The sequence below is a fragment of the Leptonotus elevatus genome, chromosome 4 (genome assembly GCF_054856555.1).
Source record: "Leptonotus elevatus isolate MCC_2025b chromosome 4, RoL_Lele_1.0, whole genome shotgun sequence".
Lineage (NCBI taxonomy): Eukaryota > Metazoa > Chordata > Actinopteri > Syngnathiformes > Syngnathidae > Leptonotus > Leptonotus elevatus.
Genome location: NC_141242.1, coordinates 24,405,100 through 24,427,262, shown reverse-complemented (window position 1 = coordinate 24,427,262; position 22,163 = coordinate 24,405,100). Strand labels below are relative to the sequence as shown.

General features: G+C 41.4%; 1 protein-coding gene across 3 annotated transcripts; it reads right to left on the bottom strand.

The window, feature by feature from the left end:
* Positions 1-10,082: 10,082 nt before the first annotated feature.
* Positions 10,083-21,359, bottom strand: LOC147176331 (class I histocompatibility antigen, F10 alpha chain-like). 3 transcript variants are annotated; one of them, XM_086073151.1, is made up of 7 exons: positions 21,027-21,359; positions 19,258-19,524; positions 18,166-18,444; positions 15,645-15,947; positions 13,258-13,425; positions 13,125-13,184; positions 10,083-11,045 (listed from the first exon to the last, which is right to left on the bottom strand). In XM_086073151.1, the coding sequence occupies exons 1-6, from the start codon at positions 21,076-21,078 to the stop codon at positions 13,156-13,158; spliced, it is 1,098 nt and encodes a 365-aa protein (XP_085929277.1). In that variant the 5' UTR covers positions 21,079-21,359; the 3' UTR covers positions 10,083-11,045; positions 13,125-13,155. The 3 variants fall into 3 exon arrangements, with proteins under 3 accessions (XP_085929277.1, XP_085929278.1, XP_085929279.1); XM_086073152.1 differs by lacking the exon at positions 10,083-11,045 and adding an exon at positions 11,079-12,033; XM_086073153.1 differs by lacking the exon at positions 10,083-11,045 and adding an exon at positions 11,081-11,909.
* Between the last annotated feature and the right edge of the window lie 804 nt (positions 21,360-22,163).

Here is a 22,163-nt window from a genome sequence, read left to right as displayed (position 1 = left end):
CACCTTCGCATGCGAAACATTGTTGCCAGTGTCTTGTGTGTCACTTTTATTGAGATGATCTATTTTGTTGAATATTATTTGGCTAAATTAAGTTAAAACTACTTTCAAAGTAAACATGCTCATGCAGTGTAAAATATCTTCTTTTATTGAAGAAAAAAAAGACCTCATATAGTAACTCAAGTCATGAAAATCAATCATTTTCTTAACGAAAGACTTCTGGAGCTGTGCCTGACTTTTAATGATGCACAGTTTCTGTCAGTGTGCAGAAAACCTTTTTCATTTTTACACAAATGTAAGAAATTGTAGTATATCTATCTTCTAAATCTGTCTGTCTCTCTTCTCAGATGACATCAATTAGATGTTTATGTCATGATTTCTTAATGTAGCTTTGACCATAATGCATTCTGGATAATCCTAATGGCTTGTTTAATGTACTGCATGTGACACGGCTGTGGTTTCGTGATAGATAGACCATAGTCTATTGCTTCACGTACGCAAAGACGCACACACCCACACGCACGCACGCACGCACGCACGCACACACACACACACACACACACACACACACACACCCCCCCCCACACACACACACACCCCCACACACACACACACACACACACACACACACACACACAGTGTAAAAATATTACAGTGTATTATGTCAAGTATTTTGTCAACAACCAGATAAACCATATAAAGTGGACCCCGGCATATTCAGTGTTCGGCACCCACGGGCTCCACTATTCACGGATATTGCATTCCAATATTTTTTATATAAATGTTTTGGGTGGAAGCCAACCCCCATTTTTTTTTTTTAGACAACCCTTACTGGTAGTGTTTCCCCGTTTATTCTCTCTCTCTCTCTCTCTCTCTCTCTCTCTATATATATATATATATAAATACATTTATTTTTAGGTTATGTGCATTTTTGCGATTAACCCTCAGGCATATCCTTATGTGTTGCAAAAGTAGGTACACAGTAGTATATTAGTAGTACCCTATTACAGTCAAAGTCAAAGGTAAGCTTTAGAAAAGCTATTCAATACAGTACTCCAATGTCAATACTCTTGAGAGCCTTGTCAAGGCAATATATACACCCGATCGTCGTACAACCGGGAACAGTCTTTGTGCCACAGCTCCAATGGACTGCTGCCTGCCTAAAAGCCATAAAGGCAACCACATGCATCTAAAACCGCACCCAACAGCTTGGGAATATTATTGATTCTCAAAATGTCATGACGCTTTATCTGAGATGGTAAAGTTTGCATTTGTTAATTTGCCATGTACATAGGCGAATAAATTGTTTTAAATGCAATAAGACTACAGACGCTTTTTGAAATCACATGTCTTGGATTGGATTTATTCTGACTAGTTTGAGCAATTAAAATATGCGTCATAGCAGAGTAAAGAGAAAAAAGTTGCACAGATTTGGATATCTTTAAATTGGATTTAGGGCTTTTCTACCTATGCAGTCTAAATTAATATACCAGAGGCTGACGTCCCAAAATAAAGTGAAACCCCGCATATTCAGGGTGAGCTAGTTGCAGATTTTTTTGTTTTGTTTTTAATCCATTCCCTTTTATTCTTGGAGCACAAAAAAAATGATGTGATGTGGCAACAAAAAAAAAGAAGATATATATAATAGGGCTAACAAAGCAAAGTTAAAGCGTTAACTTTGGAGATTAATTTAAATTATTCCGTTCCGTTTTTTCCGTTCCGTTCCGTTCCGTCTTCAATTCCGCTTATCCGGGGTCGGGTCGCGGGGGCAGCAGCTTTAGCAGGGAAGCCCAGACTTCCCTCTCCTCAGCCACTTCAGCCAGCTCCTCCGATGGGATCCCAAGGCGTTCCCAAGCCAGCCGTGAGACGTAGTCTCTCCAGCGTGTCCTGGGTCGTCCCCGAGGCCTCCTGCCGGTAGGACATGCCCGGAACACCTCCCCAGGGAGGCGCCCAGGAGGCATCCGAACCAGATGCCCCAGCCACCTCAACTGGTTCCTCTCAACGTGGAGGAGTAGCGGCTCGACGCTGAGTCCCTCCCGAATGACCGAGCTTCTCACCCTATCTCTAAGGGAGAGCCCGGCTACCCTGCGGAGGAAACTCATTTCGGCCGCTTGTATCCGGGATCTCGTTCTTTCGGTCATGACCCACAGCTCGTGACCATAGGTGAGGACAGGAACGTAGATCGACCGGTAAATCGAGAGCTTTGCCTTTCGGCTCAGCTCCTTCTTCACCACAACGGACCGATACAGCGTCCGCATCACTGCAGACGCTGCACCGATCCGTCTGTCGATCTCCCGCTCTAACCTACCCTCACTCGTGAACAAGACCCCAAGATACTTGAACTCCTCCACTTGGGGCAGGACCTCATCCCCGACCCGCAGAGAGCACTCCACCCTTTTCCGACTGAGGACCATGGTCTCGGATTTTGAGGTGCTGATCCTCATCCCAACCGCTTCACACTCGGCTGCAAACCGCTCCAGCGAGAGCTGGAGATCACGGCTTGAAGAAGCCAGCAGCACCACATCATCTGCAAAAAGCAGAGATGCAATGTTGAGGCCACCAAACCGGACCCCCTCAACACTCCGGCTGCGCCTAGAAATTCTGTCCATAAAAATTACGAACAGAATCGGTGACAAAGGGCAACCTTGACGGAGTCCGACCCTCACAGGAAACGAATTCGACCTACTGCCGGCAATGCGGACCAAACTCTGACATCGGTCGTACAGGGACCGAATAGCCCGTATCAGGGGGCCCGGTACCCCATACTCCCGAAGCACCCCCCACAGGACTCCCCGAGGGACACGGTCAAACGCCTTCTCCAAGTCCACAAAACACATGTGGACTGGTTGGGCGAACTCCCACGCACCCTCAAGAATCCTGCCGAGGGTGTAGAGCTGGTCCACTGTTCCACGGCCGGGACGAAAACCACACTGCTCCTCCTGAATCCGAGATTCAACTTCCCGACGGATCCTCCTCTGCAGCACCCCCGAATAGACCTTACCTGGGAGGCTGAGGAGTGTGATCCCTCTAAAGTTGGAACACACCCTCCGGTCCCCCTTCTTAAAAAGAGGAACCACCACCCCGGTCTGCCAATCCAGAGGCACTGTCCCTGATGTCCACGCGATGTTGTAGAGACGTGTCAACCACGACAGCCCCACTACATCCAGAGCCTTTAGGAACTCCGGGCGAACCTCATCCACCCCCGAGGCCCTGCCACCGAGAAGCTTTCCAACCACTTCAGTGACTTCGACCCCAGAGATAGGGGGGCCCACCTCAGAGTCCCCAGACCCTGCTTCCTCAAAGGAAGGCGTGTTGGTGGAATTGAGGAGGTCTTCGAAGTATTCTCCCCACCGATTCACGATGTCCCAAGTCGAGGTCAACAGCACCCCATCTCCACTATACACAGTGTTAATGGCGCACTGCTTTCCCCTCCTGAGACGCCGGATGGTGGACCAGAATTTCCTCGAAGCCGTCCGGAAGTCGTTCTCCATGGCCTCACCAAACTCCTCCCATGTCCGAGTTTTTGCCTCAGCGACCACCGAAGCCGCATTCCGCTTGGCCAGCCGGTACCTGTCAGCAGCCTCCGGAGTCCCACAGGCCAAAAAGGCCCAATAGGACTCCTTCTTCAGCTTGACGGCATCCCTTACCGCTGGTGTCCACCAGCGGGTTCGAGGATTGCCGCCCCGACAGGCACCAACCACCTTACGGCCACAGCTCCGATCGGCCGCTTCAACAATGGAAGCACGGAACATGGTCCATTCGGACTCAACGTCCCCCGCCTCCCCCGGGACAACGGAGAAGCTCTGCCGCAGGTGGGCGTTGAAACTCTTTCTGACAGGGGATTCTGCCAGACGTTCCCAGCAGACCCTCACAATACGTTTGGGCCTGCCTGGTCGGACCAGCATCTTACCCCGCCATCGGAGCCAACACACCACCAGGTGGTGATCAGTTGACAGCTCCGCCCCTCTCTTAACCCGAGTGTCCAACACATACGGCCGCAAATCCGATGACACGACTACAAAGTCGATCATCGAACTGCGGCCTAGGGTGTCCTGGTGCCAAGTGCACATGTGGACACCCTTGTGCTTGAACATGGTGTTCGTTATGGTCAGTCCGTGACGAGCACAGAAGTCCAACAACAAAACACCGCTCGGGTTTCGATCGGGGGGGCCGTTCCTCCCAATCACGCCCCTCCAGGTCTCACTGTCATTACCCACGTGAGCGTTGAAGTCCCCCAGCAGAACGAGGGAGTCCCCGGGGGGAGCGCTCTCCAGCACACCCTCCAAGGACTCCAGAAAGGGTGGGTACTCTGAGCTGTTGTTCGGTGCATAAGCACAAACAACAGTCAGGACCCGTCCCCCCACCCGTAGGCGGAGGGAGGCTACCCTCTCGTTCACCGGGGTAAACCCCAACGCACAGGCGCCCAGCCGGGGGGCAATGAGTATGCCCACACCTGCTCCGCGCCTCTCACCGTGGGCAACTCCAGAGTGGAAGAGGGTCCAGCCCCTCTCGAGAGGATTGGTACCAGAACCCAAGCCGTGTGTGGAGGTGAGTCCGACTATATCTAGTCGGAACTTCTCAGCCTCGCACATCAGCTCGGGCTCCTTCCCTGTCAGAGAGGTGACATTCCATGTCCCCAGAACTAGCTTCAGTAGCCGAGGGTCGGACCGCCAAGGCCCCCGCCTTTGGCTGCCACCCAGCTCACTGCGCACCCGACCCCTTTGGCCCCTTCCACCGGTGGTGAGCCCATGGGAGGGGGGACCCACGTTGCCTTTTCGGGCTGTGCCCGGCCGGGCCCCATGGGTGTAGGCCCGGCCACCAGACGCTCGTCTTCGAGCCCCACCTCCAGGCCTAGCTCCAGAGGGGGGCCCCGGTGACCCGCGTCCGGGCAAGGGAAACGAAAATCCAAAGTTTGTATGCATCATTGGGGTCCTTCGAGCCATGCTTTGTCTGGTCCCTCACCTAGGACCTGTTTGCCATGGGTGGCCCTACCAGGGGCATGAAGCCCCGGACAACATAGCTCCCAGGTTCATTGGGACACGCAAACCCCTCCACCACGATAAGGTGATGACTCACGGAGGAGTAATTTAAATTATGTAATTTAAAAAAAGAAGAAAAAAGTTACCTACATTAACTCAGTTCTTATTTTTTTTTCCTGTGACTAATGGTCTCTGCTCACATTGCAGGCAAAATTAGAGGAGAGCAGTGTTGAGAACGTTACTTTTTAAAAGTAATTAGTTATAGTTACTCATTACTTGCTCAAAAAAGTAACTGGGTTAGTAATTTAATTACTTCACAAGAAAATTTACTCTTTATCGGGCAAAGTAACTTTCACTCCTCAAAAAAGTGTTATATCAAAATTTGGATTTGTTTTAATGTTTATAGTATCGTTATTATTTTTTATACAAACAATTCTAATTACAGTATGTCTAATTATGTATAAAAAGTGTGTTCATTAATTTAAAAAAAATTGATGTCACACAAATGTCTCACTCCATAAATGACATATATCATAATATGTTCTACATTTACTTTATCGTCCGCCATTGCTTTGTGATTAGAAACGTACGTGTGACGTAATAAAACATGCGACGTGCATTTGGTCTTGTCAGCGTTTATTCGCAAAACCTGTTTCAATAGCCAAAATTCGCATTTTCCTTTTTTCGATACGCTTCAAAATCCACGCCGTCCAAACGTATAAATCTTTTTGTGAATTTTGGGCCCTTTTTTGAATTTCTAGCTCATTTCCGTTCAGTTTTATTTTCACATTTCTTGAAAATTTGAATAAAAATGGGTGGATGGAAACCCATTACAGATGTGTTGTGTCAACCTGGCCACCCCACTGAATAATTTCGGGCTACGCTCCTGCTCTTTAGTTAATCAACAGATGTCCTTTTAAATCTGGCCTTGGATGCCACCCTGCTGCCAGAACTTCTACACTCAATGTTGAATGAGTCATGTCGAAAAATTCTTAGCAACTTTTGAGTGATATTAGGTCTACCTGTCTGTCTGTCTTCACCAACTCTAACATGCTGCCTGCTTTTGTTTGCTATACATCTGGCTCACACCTGATTGCCGCCACCTTGAGCCCCAGCCCGGCCCCCCGATCTGAATGTATCCCCTCCAGGCAATAAACTTGCTATGTTGTCACAAATAAATAACTCATCATATCTGCCGTTGCCGTTGTGCATTTGGGTCCTCCTCACAGCCCGCCACCCAACAGTAGCACTGAGAGCCTTTCTACCTACTGCTGTCAGACTTTACTACCCACAGACATACAACGGTTGACAAATAGCCTATATATTCATGTGTACCTGTCACCAATCTAACTTCTAACTTCTTGCTAACCAAATTGATCTAAAATCTGTAAAAAATTTAAAGAAAGTGTCTGTTTACCATTAAAATGTGTCTCTTTGTATTTATAAGTTTCATATATCTATCCCTTGCATCTTGTGTCAGGACGATTTTTGATAACATTGAAGACAAAGGGGAAAAACAGGCACCATAGTGTCATCTGACATCTTCCAAAATGGTGGGGCATATTGCTCCCAGATATGGTGCCAAATAATGTTACCTTTCGCTTGTATTCATAAAACCTGATCGCATAGTAGATAGTAAGATAAAACTAGAGTCCTGATTAGCTTTCTCTATACTTTCAACCAAATATCTTTAAACCCATTGAATTTGATTATTTCATTCCTTATCCTGGAAGTTACATAGCCAGAGGGACAAATGTATCAATTTAGGCCGTAATGGCTGCTTTATGTCTTTTGCGCCATCAAGATACGCACAACACTCACACTGTACACACAAGATGCACTAACAAAACAATACACCAACCCAGCCATGTATTAGATAAAGAAGGAACATCGTAGTCAGTTGTTGTATGCTGAAAGCTTTTCTCCTGAGGTATTATCAGGCTTATTGTGGCCCTGTATGAAAAATCATACAGTACAGTTTTCCCCAGGTCTTTTGGAACATTTCTGTGACCAGACTTGACATTTACAAAAAGTGTATTTCTCAAAACAATTTGTACAAATAGCAAAACATCATGGTTCCCCTGCTAAAGCCATTTTCTCTCTCAAAATCCTTAGTACATCTATCAAAAGTAAAGATTTGTGTCACATAGCAGTACGACAAGTCATTGTATACGGACAACACAGTCAAATTGCTTAGTAATGTTGTCATTATGTATTCTGGATGATGGGATGTTCTGATGTAAATATTAAGTTTTGATTAAAAAATCAGTATTCTACATTGAAAGTTACACCTTCGTGCATGTAGAAGATTGATTGCAAAAGAGTGGACAGTGGGCAAGATCCACATTTCACTTTTCCTCTTCGCACAGTAAAAACATATTTTCGTGTCATAAAGCAAGCAGGTTTAAAAAAACTGTTTAAAACAAAATTTCACAAAAAGCGATGACATTAACATTGAGGTTAATGGAGGTGTTGTGTGACTTGTCCTTACTACAAGTCAAATTATAGGTACACTAAATAACATTGTTGCGACACAAAAGTGTTTTTTTCTAAAAGAAGACTCTTGTGACTACAAAATCTCCATATATGATGAGATTTGAGGAAATATTATTGCTACGGTAATGAATTAATCTGAGATTTTTTGAATTTTTTTTACGCCACTTCCCACTGATGACCTGCACTCTAGCTGAAGCAATACACATCAATGTGAAAGCTGTATTTCCTCTTTTTTGCTCACTTTCTTTAAACATGCACAGAGGGCACAAATGTAAATTTTTTGGATTATTATTTTTTTTTTACAGCAATCTCAAGATGGGAAGTGTGTCAACCAAATGAGATATAAAAAAATAAAAATAAATAATAAAATCATACATGTTTAAGTGTGGGCTGAATTCCTGCAAGAAAAACTGAAATAAAGGAGAATAAACAAAGATATTAATGCAGGGGAGTAAGATGGGCTGCTTTGCTGCACAGCAGTCCCATAATAATAATAATACTAATACTACTAATAATAATTATTATTATAAATTATAATACATTGAATTTATGGAGCGCTTTTCCAAAGAATTCTTTACAATTTAGAATAAGTAGACAATAAACAGTCAAACATACAAAAATTTAACAAAACGAGACAGAAAAGTACACTCAAAAAGTCCATTGTTAAGTGAAGAATATTAAGTGATGTGTATAGGAGAGGTTGCAGTTTAAGCGGTGTTGCCTCCGTTTCCATCCATCCATCTTCTGAACCGCTTATCCTCTATCGATTCATTATTTTACGTTCAAGGCAGTGCGGAACAGGTGCGATTTTAATTTATTTTTGAAAAAAGAGAGGTCAATTGTAACACGGATGTCTTTCGGGAATGAATTCCTAAGGGTGGGGACAGCAACAGAGAATGCTCTGTCCCCCCAGATTCGGTCCGAGGGACAGTCAGAAGGTTATTGTCAGAGGAACGTGAAGGTGTGTAGGGGTGGAGCAAGTCTTTAAGGTAGGCGGGGGCCTAGTTATGAGGGCTTCATAGAAGAGTAGGAGAATTTTGAAATGACAAATGAGAAAATGCTCACATTCTCCAAAGCTGTGCCGTTCAAACGGGCCCTTTGTGGAATCCGGTATATTTAACCGTTAAGTTGTGAGAGTGTTGTGTTCGAGGTGTATGCCCTCTCTTAGAACTCAGTTGAAAACCCTTGTGTGTGCGTGTCCATGCAGGTGTAGAGTAATTCCCACACCCTCTCCCACCGTCTGTCACTTCCGCCTGGCAACTGGCTTAGACTATCAGGTAGGGTTTACTGTCATACTCCTACACTCTGTTTCAGCTTAGACTGTTCAGCTGTTTTTCTTTTATGATTGATTGAAGTCACTATTTCTAAACAACTAAACGTTGGTGGAATATGTTTAATTCCTTGTTGATGTTGACGTTCAAATCTGATAGCTTGCAGTTTGTGCCTAATTCATATTGATTGTTTTCTGGGTAATTTGACCAAAATGCAGAGGGAAGCGTAAACCAATCCTGATAAACGGATTATGATTGAAGTCATTACCATTGGGCATTTTATCCAAGCTGTTACTCGCTTATATACAATGCTGCATCATGGCATTCAGTAACTTTAGTCAACCTATTACATAAATACTCAGGCAGCTTTCCACACCATCATTATAAATTACCTGTCATCATTCAACCATGTTAATGGAAGCAGACCACAAAGCCATTATTCTTTTAAATCCCAGTTAAATTGTATCTCTTCTCTAATGCCTCCCCAATTTACTAATGTCCCTTTGCCACAAAAGCCAGTTACTCATCGACCCTTAACAGCCCTTTGCTCCTACGCACACGCGCACACACACACACACCCACACACAATTCACAACACCATGTAAGACTCTAAGTCTTGCCACAAAAGTCAATAAAAAAACCAAAGCTAATGCACTAATGCAGTCGTTATATTTTGGTTGGGTTAAAAGCCACATGGATGCATATAAAAGCTAAGTAATAAATAGAAATGGATGTGTTTCATCATTCATACAAAATAGTATCATTGTTGACTTTCATACAGCTTTTTCAGTTACTAATGTGCTTACCCACAATCACTACAAATGTGTAACTGACTGGAGATCAGTCCAGGGTATCTGTTTGATCTGAGTTCATGTGCTGACGTCACTGGGTCGTGCGACGCGACATCTCGTCCAAGCCCAAAGTGCCACCCAAACCTTTTTTCCTGTTTAACTCCTCCACTTTGTCAGCGCTAGACACGGTTGTTTTAGTTAACAGAAACTAGCAAAATAACTAAAGCTAAAATTGAAATAACTTTTTTTTTTAATAAAAAATTATTTTGAAAATTAACTGAAAGTACATTTTATGTTTAGATAACTATAATAATTGGGAACATGTTCATTTTCACATTTGACAATTAATTTACTGTAGCTAATACACGAGCCTTTGAGCTTGGTTTTAAATGTGTTAATTTAAGCAATTTTAGTAGTAGTATTATGCACTGCACTTCAATTCAAAGTCCATGGGCTGATTTGCAGTAGCATTCCTTTTATTTATAAGATTTATGATTAATGATGCTGATGATGTTAATGTAAATAAAGACATTTCAACTTCAATTAACTCTCTTTTTATAATTAAATATGTTTATTCATGTGACTCAAACAGCCTACTCATCGACAAATTAATCAGTTGCACTACTCTGCAAGGCCACAGGGTGCAGCATGAGGATGCCTGCATGTTTAATGCCAACAAGATAATACTATGAATGACTATTTTAAAAACAATATATCCAGTTAGCAACTCACGCACTTACAGAAGTATCTTGCCAGAAAAATAAAAAGTTATTTATTAAATTATAACATGAAAAATGTTGTTTCAACGTGCTAAATTCTTAGTTTTAACATGAGCAACTTCATGTTTCAACATGATAAAGTTTAAGTTTGACGTAAAAAAGTGATACAATTCCCATATTAACATATTTCACGTTTTAGTGCAATAAGTTTCACATTTTAATGTGATAAATTGCACATAATCTGAAATTAAACAGAAATGTATGTGAACTTTGTTACATTAAAACGCCTTATCGATGTATTTTTTTTCCTGGTGTGGCTACAAAATGCTTCCATATATGCTTAGCTTTTCAACAACAACAACAAATGACAAAGTTTTAGTCGCCTTGTGTAGTGCGATGCACTGTGTGGTTAGCACGATTGCCTCGCAGAAACAAGGTTCAGGGTCAGAAAACAAATGAGCTTTACCACGCTGAACATTACTAATACTGTGTTTGTTTCATTAACGGGCAACCAGTCCATTTATTTATCTGCGTTGTGATTGAGTAATAATCAATTATTCTGATTATTGATTGATTTTTGTCATCACCACAATTGTTGTCCTTGTCACTATCATCATCGTCGTGATTCTTGTCATCATCTTCATTGCCGTCATTAACATCATCGCCTTCATCATTATCATCATCATCTTCACCATGAGTCTTATTTTGAAGGTTCCAAGTGAGGGCGTTCCTCTTCCTCGCAGTCCAGTTGCGATCCAGTGTCCCGCACGGTGACAAGCAGCAATTCTCAACCTTTAAGGAGTCAGGACGTGGACATGCATAACATTACAAAAATGTCAGAACATCACTAAATGAGAATATCGCAAAAAGGATTTCATTCGAGGGGCCACATGCATACACCTCATCCCTTTAAACGTGGTCCCCAAAGCTGTCAATTTCTGTTATAATTTGAAAGGCACTCAAATTAAAAGGATTGCTTTTATTCTTGTTGAAACATGAATATGTTAAGGAAAGACAAGTGAACATTGATTAGTCTATCACTTGTTACACTGGAAACCAGTTGCAGTTTCAGTTTTAAGAAGACACTGAAGTTTTTTGCTTTTTTTATTTATTTTTTATTTTTTTATGCTTGCTTGCTGCTTGACACACGATGTTTCTGAAATGCTATTTACACTTGGAAAGACCAGTTGGTCGTCATATATATGATTCATATACAGTGGTCCCTCACTACTTCGCGGTTCACGTATCGCAGATTTTTATTTGGGTCAAGTCAATTGCTACACTGTAGCGCCATTGCAAATGAAAGTGCATCAAATTATTTAGAACAACATTTCGGTGAAAAAAAGAAAAAGAGTTTCAGCTCAAATTAAATGAAAGGTTTACAAAACTGTGGTGACACGAGCAATGTTGTTTGGTCTGGAGACATTGCCACTGAGGAAAAGACAGGAGGCAGAGCTGGAGGTGGCAGAGATGAAGATACTGAGGTTCTCTTTGGGAGTGACCAGGATGGATAGAATCAGGAATGAGTACATCAGAGGGACAACACATAGAGGCTTTGAAGATAAAGTCAGAGAGGCCAGACTGAGATGGTTTGGACATGTCCAGAGGAGTATATTGGCAGAAGGATGCAGAGTTTCCAAATGCCAGGCAGGAGGTCTAGAGGAAGACCAAAGAGGAGGTTTATGGATGTAGTTAAAGAGGACATGAAGGTAGTTCATGTGAGAGCAGAGGATGCAGAGGACAGGGTTAGATGGAGGCAACTGATTCGCTGTGGAGACCCCTGAAGGGAAAAGCCGAAAGGAAAAGAAGAAGATTTCGGTGAAATAAATAAGCATTAATATTCACACTCAGAGTCATGCATAAAGTATGAAAAAATAAACATACAGCATTCCTGTTTGATAATTCAACATGGAAGGCATTTCCATCCTGCTCCGTGAAGGCGGACGTGTTTTGCTTGCAAACCGGAAGTACCTTAAGAATGATTAATTTCCTTTAAAAATGTGCAAATATTTATCTATACAATTATTATTATTTTTTAATGAGACAGAAATATTTTTAACCTTATTTGATTTTTTTTTTTTTACCTCTAATATGTGACTATTCACCTATGGCTTTGCGGGTGTGGGAAGTATCACCCACGAAAAGTAAGGGGACACTGTATAAGATTTATTTTGTCTTGCAGTTTGCATCCGCCGCCAATTATTATTATTTTTTTACAGTACTGTAACCACAATAATACCGTACCAATGTCTTAAACCATGAAGAGAATGTACTTTCTGTCACATTTTCATATCATTGCATCTCAATAAATCAGTGTTTTCAGTTGCATGTATAGCTTTGGTAAAACAACTTATGATCTAGAAATCCATCTGGAACTCTTGACAAACAAAACTACACACCTTAGAAACTCAAATGGGAACTTTTCAGACAGTTTTCACTTCTCCCTGTGCCTCGTAAAGGCAGAGATCAAAATACATTCAAGTTGTGACAGTGCTTGAAAAAAAAACCCTGAAGGTTACACCAAAGTTGACTGATATTTTTGCAATTTTCAGTCTCTTCAAATATTTCTATAAAAAGTATCAATTTCCACACAAGCGTAGTCTTCATTTTAAATGAAGTAATCTTACTTTGGTCCTGAAACTTGGCATCTTTCAGCCTTCAAAAGCTCATCAATATGATGTTTTTAAATCCTGAAATGGCAGCCAATTTCAAAATGTCATTTAAGTAGTAAGTGGCAGTTTATGTAAAAGCATGCGTGTGTATTTTCAAATGACATAATGTAAACTTTGGGATTCAACTATAGATTAACAAGATACATTATTTAGAAATGTCTAAAACTGATTTTTTTAGGAAACTGTGGCGTCAACAAACCTGGTCTGTGGCAACAACATCTCTTCAAAGTCTACCTCTGCTGGACGTCCTCGTTACCACCTGCAACAAAAACATCCAGCTGTTATGGATTGACAGCTCATCTGACTGATGATTGATGAATGCTCCCGCTCACCAGAGAGGGCGACTTCCTCGGCATCCGAATGCACTCTGCGGGAGGCGTCAGTTTGTTGCTGCCGTTGTTTCTTTGTGTAAAGCCAAATGCCGATGCCCACCGATAGGACTATGACGGCGGTGACCACGACAGCGGCCACGATGATGGCGGTGTGATTCACAGGCTCCACTGAAACAAAGTACACAGATATGTAAGTAAAGCCCGTATCGCACTGAGGAGCCAAAAGTTAGTCAATGTTTGCGATGGTAGCGAATGTTGATTTCTCTTCAGGATTAGTCAGTTGTCATTCAAGGTCGCAAACGTTTACCAATCGTTCATCAGATGTTCACTAGACATTCGCCATGGAAAGTTTTGAACATGTTAAAAATTAAAAACAATTAAAACTGTTGGCAAACATCTTGAGAACGTCTAGCGACCGTCTGGCAAACGTTTGCGACTTTGAGTGACTTCTGACGAGAAATCAGCATTCGCTAACTTCGCGAACACTCGCAAATGTTCACACCCTTAGTAAGTAAATAATTGCCCTCAACAATGGTACTTTGGCCGGAAACTAGGGCCTAACAGATGCCTAACAGCAGACCAGTATCAGTCCATACAGGATTTTAAAAAGTAGTCCAGGGTTTTTCCTGGCTCAAATTGAGGCAGAGGTATATGGTACCATCCTGACTATGGTGGGCGACTATCGATAACAGGCATCAGGTAACAGGCCCTCCTGCAGCCGTAACGCTGCAACTGCAGTTAAAATACGTTGCTGCCGAGCTCAATCAACACAGCTGGAGCGCTGTGTTGAGCAATATCAGTCGCTCAGGATGGAGGTGGCGAGCAAATTAGGTGGAGGTGGCCGCCTCCGAATTTTGTACATAGGAAAAACCCTGTAATTATAATTAGCAAGAGTTTCACCATTTCAATGCTGATACAATCTTACATTCTCATGCAACCATAAATGCCCTTCAGTAGAGTAGGAATGGGCAGGAAAGAGATGACATGCATTGCTGCCAATAATTTTGCGCTGGTAAAAATCATGAAATACTAAATGAATATGTTTTGATTCGATGAGCCATTCATTTTGTCATGTATACAGTAATATATTGTTCAAGAAAACATATTCATCCTAAAGTGTCTCTTACACTTTAACACTAGATCTCCCATAGCCGTCATTTTGACGCTTCTCAAAATTGGATTTGTTGTTACTCTGTTTACATAGATCAACAATGTTCCTGGTCTTTTGACTTTTCCTCTCTCTGTATGTATATCATTACTGCGCTGCCATTTTATTGTATTAAAAATCTAAAAATATTTAGGAGTCATTGCTACTTAACCTCCGCAACCATTTGACGGCTCTATTCACTTCAATCTTTCTCACGTCGCTGGGACCCACGGTGTTGCGCCACTAGGCTTCCGTAGTTGGCGCCGCTGGGCTTAGGTAGCTACTACCATTCAGCACGGAAGCTTTGGCTTTACTAGATCACCAATGACGAAATAAAAAAATAACTATACTACATAGGAGACTTTACAACTACATTCTTAGACGAAGCTGACAGAGAGTCTGACGAATCACAATGAGTGGTCGCTGGATTGCTCGGCAGTTTTAGACAGGAAGTCGGAACAAGACCAGCCCACCCCCCGATAAAAGTAGCCGGAAGTGGCGACACAGTTCAAGGTATAGTAAAAGCTTATAGTAAAATATAGGCTGCTAGATGATAGGGCTGGGTATCAGTTCTAATTTCCTCAATCGATTTGATTTCACTTCACAAGAGTTTGAGTTTGATTCAATTTTGTTTTTTTACTGATTCAATTCGATTCACTTCAATCCGATATTGATTAATTATGGAAAATTAATACTTCTTATATATCAAAAACATGATAAAAACTCCACAAACATTAAATTCCAAGTAACATTTTACGGCGGAAGTAAGTAAGATTTAGTTTACTAATGACTTTCCCTTTAAAATTCTATTTTCTTATACATTTCTGGGAAAAGAGAGAAATTTCTTTTTTTTATTGAGTCATAGTTTTATAATTCAATATCAGGCTCGAAAAGAAACATCGATTTGATATTGATAATTAATTTTTTTTAAACCCAGCCCTACTAGATGTGATGGAGTCATGACGTTTTTGGCCGTAAAATCCTGATAATCGAACTCAATAAAGCTCCACCAGAGGACCTACACCCGAGAGGGGGCTCTATTAGCTACACAAAACAGTGAGTAATAACCATATTCGGCGATTACGTGAGTGCGAGAGCGCAAGCCGTCAAAATGACGGCTCTGGGAGATCTAGGTGTTTTTGAATGCTGGTAGTGCTATCAAGCAAACACCCTCTGCCCCGGACTGACGTCAAAGTGGCTTCGGGCTCGCAAACGTCTGTGTTTGCTCATTTTCTCTTACCGTAGTTTGTTTGGATCTCGGCGGCATCCAGCGTGGTGATGATATTATCGGGAAGTCCACTGAGCTGGAAGACACAGGCGTAGCGGTACCAGTCGGCGGGCGGTATGGCCTCCACATCTAGGCGGACGCTGAGCTGGAAGGTTCCATCGTGATTGCGGAGCAGCTGGCCGTGCCAAACGTGCTCGTGAAGCTGCTCGCTGTCGAGCGTCCAGAACATGTCCACTTTGTCGGGGTAGAATCTTGTGGCGTGGCACGTGACTGGTGCTGACGGCCGTTTCTGCAGCAGAGACACCAGGGGCCGCTCTGAGGATGTGCAACACAATCAAGTCATTAATTTTGTATGGGAATGAAGCTGCAAAAGAAGGGCCGCCACACACTGAGCGATGCAGTGAAACTCCACTCAAACAGTGATTTTACGGGCAGCTGTGTACTGGCCACCGGTTTTGCAACAATTCAAAATTTTAATCCCAGTTGCACAATATGGCAGTGATGCAAATTATAGCCAATTAAAATGCACAGAAGGTTTCACGCAGTCAAAAAATCTATTTCTGAGTAATAAGCAAGCAAGACAGCCACCCACCCACCACACGCTGCCAAGCGATAGAAACACATTATGTTGAGTAGGGCTGAATGATTTATCGTTTTGGGATCAAAATCTTAATTTCAGACATCAATTCGTGATTGTCAAACCTGTGTTTTTTTTTTTTAAAGCACTCTTATCCCCCATCACAATTCAAGCTTTTCCTAAAAAAAAATTGCCGTAATATACAGTGCACATATTGTGTTCTACATCAATACTTAACCATATTTACTAGAAATTCATATGTACCTGTGGATGAAATAGTGAAGTTTGTGGTAAAAATATATGCGAGCGATGTATGTACAGTGCCGGTTAAATTCAAATGAATGGGAGTGAGCCCGGGCTTTCAATATATCCTCATTTTGTTGTCTTTATTCTAACCCTTGTAGCAACCTACATCTTCCTTGACTGACACTCTTTTTTTGGATTAATTAAAGTGACACGTTACAACATATTGTAGGAGAAGCCTCAGAACAAGATACAGGCTCACACAGTTCACATCGCAAGGAGTGCTTATGCTAAATTGTCCCAATATGAGTGGCAAACTATAATTTTTTTGCGATGGTCAGGTTCTCGTTGGATTCGGAAGAATCTAGCAGTGTGCAGCATGCCTAAGAAAAACTGGAGGAGCAGGTGCTATTTTTGTCCACTTAGGGTCACCATCACACATTCTACAGTACACTGTGGAATAAGAACAATTGTGTAATTTTGAAGATTGCTGGTGTCTGGCAGAAACTCTGTACAGTACCACTAAACTAGACACTTTTCAGGGTGAATGGCATGTTTTTCAACCATTAACATTGCATCATTAGGGAGCAAGCCATTGTCAACAATTTCAATTAGTCAACAATAATAATAATAATAATAAAATAATAATCAATAATAATAATAATAAATACTACTACTAATAATAATCAGACCTCTGAACTGAACAATGTATTTCTTTTATGCACTCCCGGCTCATGCTTATTGCTACTCGAGTCTGCAGTAACATGGTCTGTGTGGAAAAATGATTAGCGCAAAATCCTGCAATGCCTTCAGCAGAATCCTTGTATCTCCAAAATCATTACTTTTAAATAGACATTTGTTCAACCATTAACATAGTATCATCAAAGAGGCTAAGCCATTTTCAACACTTTAAAGTAGCCAATAATTTGTAAGTAAGTAAGTAAGCAAGCAAGTAAGTAAGTAAGTAAGCAAGTAAGTACATAAATAAATGAATAAATAACACCCTCGTGTGGACTGACTTTCTCCATTACAGTATTTCATGTATCTACTTATTTTATACATTTCCATGCTGTACTTATTATGTAAAGATTTGTGGAAAAATATGAAATTGACCAAATTGTGATAAGAGTTGTCGGCCCACAAATTTGGCACGGTAAGACTACGAAAAGTGAACGACACGTACAGTAAAAGCCCTTCATGGTTACAGTCTAGAGCAGCCCCGCAAGAAATGAAATCCCTGATATAATATCCTATCCTATTGAAATACACCCTTGGCATTTTCTATAGGCACAAATAGCAAGACAAAAGAAGGTTTCACATTCAATAATCGTCAACAAAAACTAGTGTAAGACAAAATACTGTAGTGTACTTCCCATTTTCAAATGTCTTCTTTAGTCAAATTTACGCAGGGTCAAACTAAATAGTGTGCCACTATCTCGTGGTTGACAACAGTGGAATCACACGTGAAATAAACAGGATTTAGAACAAAATAGTTATGAGCTATACAAAAAAATCCGTAACATAGCAGGATCACGAACCCAGAACCTGTGATGGAGGAGGATTTACTGTATATTTAATTTTGGAATTATACTGTAACATAAGAATATGTGGAAAAAGTGAAGCATACTAATATAGATGTTTAGAATTTAGAGTAAAAAAAAAAAGAAGATAGAATGCACAGATCTTGTGTGGTAAAGGACTCGAGCAACTCACGTATCCTCTGCAGGATGCTCTTCCCGTATTCCAGCGTCTTGTTGAGGCGCCTAGGACATTCATTGAGCAGGCGGTTCTCCATAAACTCCAGCCAGCCTCTATTGTCGTTCCACTTGCGGCCAGTGAGCTCCAGCTGAGGCTTGAGCCAGATCCACCGCCGACGCTTCATGTCCAGAACCAGCGTGTTGTCTGCGTCGTAGCTGTGATGGTTGTAGCCTGACACCGTGCGGCTCTCATCGTCATACTCGCAGCCATGCAGCACCTGGAACACATGAACACCTGGCGCGGCGAAGGTATGCAGCATTACCTCGGAGCTTTGTCGGCTAGCTTTGTTGACAAGCGTTATTAATAGAGATGATACCAGGTATCGTGCTAATGGTGGCCAATAACACTTTTCTATGTAAACTTTTTCCATGGCTATCCTCTTATTTGTCCATTAAGATGCAATTTTTGTAAACATAGTATATGCTTATACATTTTATATTAATGCGTAGTGTTTTCACCTAAATGTATGGTTGTTAGCTCAATTTTAGCAAGTCTGACAGTGTTTTTCTCTTTGAACTTAATCCAAGTCCATCCTCCTATATTAAGATGCAATTTCTCTAAGTTTATGTGTGTTTATAAGGTTAATGCTTAGAGTGCATTATTAGTGTGCATTTACCCACATTATACATTTATATTTTTTTACTAAATTTGGGTGGTATGACGGCTTTCTCCTTTACAGTACTTAATGCATCTTAGTGCTGATTTTACACATTTACGTGCTATACTTATTGCCAACTTCATAGTGTCGTGCTTCAGTTTAACCTGTATTATTATTGTTTGCACTTCCGTTCATTTTGAACCAGGGTTTTTCTGTGTACAAAATTCAGAGGCAGCCACCTGCACCTAATTTGCTCGCCACCTCCAGCCTGAGCCACTGATATCGCTCAACACAGCACTCCAGTAGGGCATACACTGATTCGTTTAAAATAATATTTAGGTATTAATTAGTCATCTGTTAGCTTTATTACTTAGCTTCCTTTGATAACATTTTGAAAAGTCTAAAGGAAGTGCTATGGCTAAGGAGGCAGGGACGGAAGCTTCACCTACCGTGTGATTGGTTAAATCTATCAAGAAGTATTCCCATGTTAATGTTTCCAAAGTGTTCCTGCCCTTGCCAGAAGGCCGTCTGCTTTTCCCAGTAGCCAGGTTCTTGGCGGACGACGGCATCCATCCAAGGCTGTTTGGCCACAGCCACCTTGGTGCGGCTGTCGTAATGTTCTGTCACCACGCCGTCCACGACTACCACCGCCATCATGGATGGAAGACGTGGGATGTTGCTGGTCACCGTGTACACATGCCACAGAGAATGGAGGGCTGTGTGGAGTTAAAGATATTGCTTACTCTTTTAGAGGAGCAAAAATTCATCGAATCTTCAACAACTAATCGATTAGCACCAAGTAGAGCTGGGTGATATGGAAAAATCTATCATGATAGAAGCCGTTTTATATCACAGTAACGATATACCACACAATACACTTTCAGTTATGCTATAAAAAAGTTATACAACACACTATGCGTTAACCTTGCTGTGCAAGATGAATTCTCGCGGTATTTGTGAGTTCACAAACTCCAGAGAATCCATCTTGTACTAAGCCCGCTGATTTTCACTGATGCGAACCACTGGTGGTTTGGGCCAATCACAAAGCAATATTATGTTTGGGGGTAGGATATATGACTGTGACGAAACCAGGAAGCGTTGAGGCCATGGGAAAAATAAACATAACCTGGATGAATAGAATAAAATTCTGAGTTACTCACAGTTTCTTTGTTGAATGTTGAACAGCAAGAGGCGCTTCGCGCATTTTTAGCTGGTAAAGATGTTTGTGCTTTTTATTTTTATCTTTTTTATCTACAACGAAAACTAAGGACATTTTCAAGTACTGTTGCCGTGATTGGTCAAAACAACTGCTAGGTAGATATGAAAGTTTGGCTTTTTGAATGGAATTATGGAAATTAAGCAACTTTTTGAGGATATTAAAACATTTTGACGAGACCTGTACAGTGGGTACAGATTGTTGAGATTTCTTTTTATTATTATTGTACAACCAAATGTTTTTGTCTAGGCATGGTTTGAGTTGTCCTGTCATTTTTGCCTAAAATGCCTAAAAAAAGATACACTCAAAAGTAAAATTGAAACTGTTTATGGAGTATCAGCATAATTTTGATCTATTTTTTAAGATAACAGTTTGATTTTTTTCTTCCCAACAGTCAGAATATGTTACAGTCAGTACTACTTGCACTGAGTAATGGAAGTTTTTTTTAGACGCCATATCGCCATCCCCTGGCCAGTATGAGAAAACCAAAATAAAAAAACGTTTTTTTTCCCGATTTGTGCCTCATGCTGTATCCTATTTACGTTTATGAAATAAAAATTGACAATCAAACTGTTAATAGCCTTTTTCCTTGCTTATCCGAGAAAACCAAACGAGAAAATCGAGCTGTATTTCAATTTTGGTGTTAATATTTTAAAACGAAAACGAAACAATGAGTCATTTTTCTATTTTGAATATCTGTTTTCAAACGAATATCAATTGACCAAAAGGTACACGGGCCCTCTAGTCACGGCAAAATAACCGCTAAGTTAAATATGACAGACATTATGCTAACATGTAAAATGGGATATTAACTTGTGATTGCATTAGTGAGCGAATGTTACGGTCAGTCTGTTCATTTCACGCGTGAAAACCCTTTCAGAGTCCATGTGGATGTGTGCCCATTGTGGGACTAAACGTTATATTATCTTATTTTCACTGTAGCTAATAGTAGCACTTTTTAGCATAATATGCTAAACCATTTGGATTGGTTTGCGATCTTACCGGCAGAAGCGACGTGACTCCAAACGAGCACAAATGATGCCACTTTGTTCATGTTGCGAGCTCACATCACAAGCCGATGTCACATTGAAGGAATTTTTCAGCTACCAAAACAAACTCCAACGACTCCATAAAGTTGTAGATGTGAATCCGTGTTGCGCAATGGACGGTGCGTGTCACTCGTTTTTTCAAAACAAAACGAAACGAAATGTTGTTGTTTGTCAATTTTCTGTTAAAAATGTAAACGCAGATGACTCGTTTTCCTATTTCCGATTCTGTGCACAAATAGTTTATGAAAAAAAATCGGAAAACGGGTTTCATTCCCTTCGGACCACTGAACTGAATATATGACTGGATAGCCGATAGGACAAGACTTTTGAAGTCGCGTGGCCGCCATATTGCTCCTCCCAATAAACGTTTCTCGGCTATCGAGATTGGAGAACATTTGCAACAGTACTTATTAGAAACAGCGTGATTTATGATGTTTTAAATTTGTCAAACATAAACAAATGGACTTCAGACATTTTACAACTTCATTTAAATAAATGTATAAATTATATGCTAAATTATTTTTACAGGAGGAAACTTGTTAAAAAATAGTGACCATTCCGCCACAACTAACCCCCCACTCCACCCCAGTCCTTATATTGCCTACGAGGTGTATACTGTATACGTCTCATCTGTACGCATACCGTATAGTTTTTAGTTTTTACAGTAGTCTGCTTGCGAGATGGGACGAGCAAGATGGCCGCCCTGTGACTTCAACGGCTTGCACGGGCGTGTATGGCTATCGGCTATCCAGTGACAGTCATATATTCAGATCAGTGCTTTGGACCTTCTCATCTGCGTGAACCGGAAATAAATCATAGACTACCAGTCGTCGCCTCGCAATTGTAGCTGGATGGCAGACATCTTGCGTTGCCTCTGTTACTGACAACTAGTGTTATTTTTTTTCGCTGGAATTACTATTCTCAATGCGTGTTTTACACCAGAATCCCTGTATGGAGTAATGAAAGCCTCGCAAAGAACAAACTTGATTGTTTGCATCGAGTATATTTTCTCCATTGCTGGGCAAGTTACTAGTTATAGTACTTGCATTTGAAAGTAATAGGTTTCTTTACAATATTACAGTCTGACTAA

Bases quoted from the DNA above. Each gene is read 5' to 3' on its own strand.
- LOC147176331 (XM_086073151.1), bottom strand. From the start codon at position 21,078: ATGAACAAAGTGGCATCATTTGTGCTCGTTTGGAGTCACGTCGCTTCT. The intron at 19,525-21,026 runs GTAAGATCGCAA...AACTCCACACAG, and splicing joins GAGTCACGTCGCTTCTGCCG to CCCTCCATTCTCTGTGGCAT. The intron at 13,426-15,644 runs GTAAGAGAAAAT...ACTTTGTTTCAG, and splicing joins CGAGATCCAAACAAACTACG to TGGAGCCTGTGAATCACACC.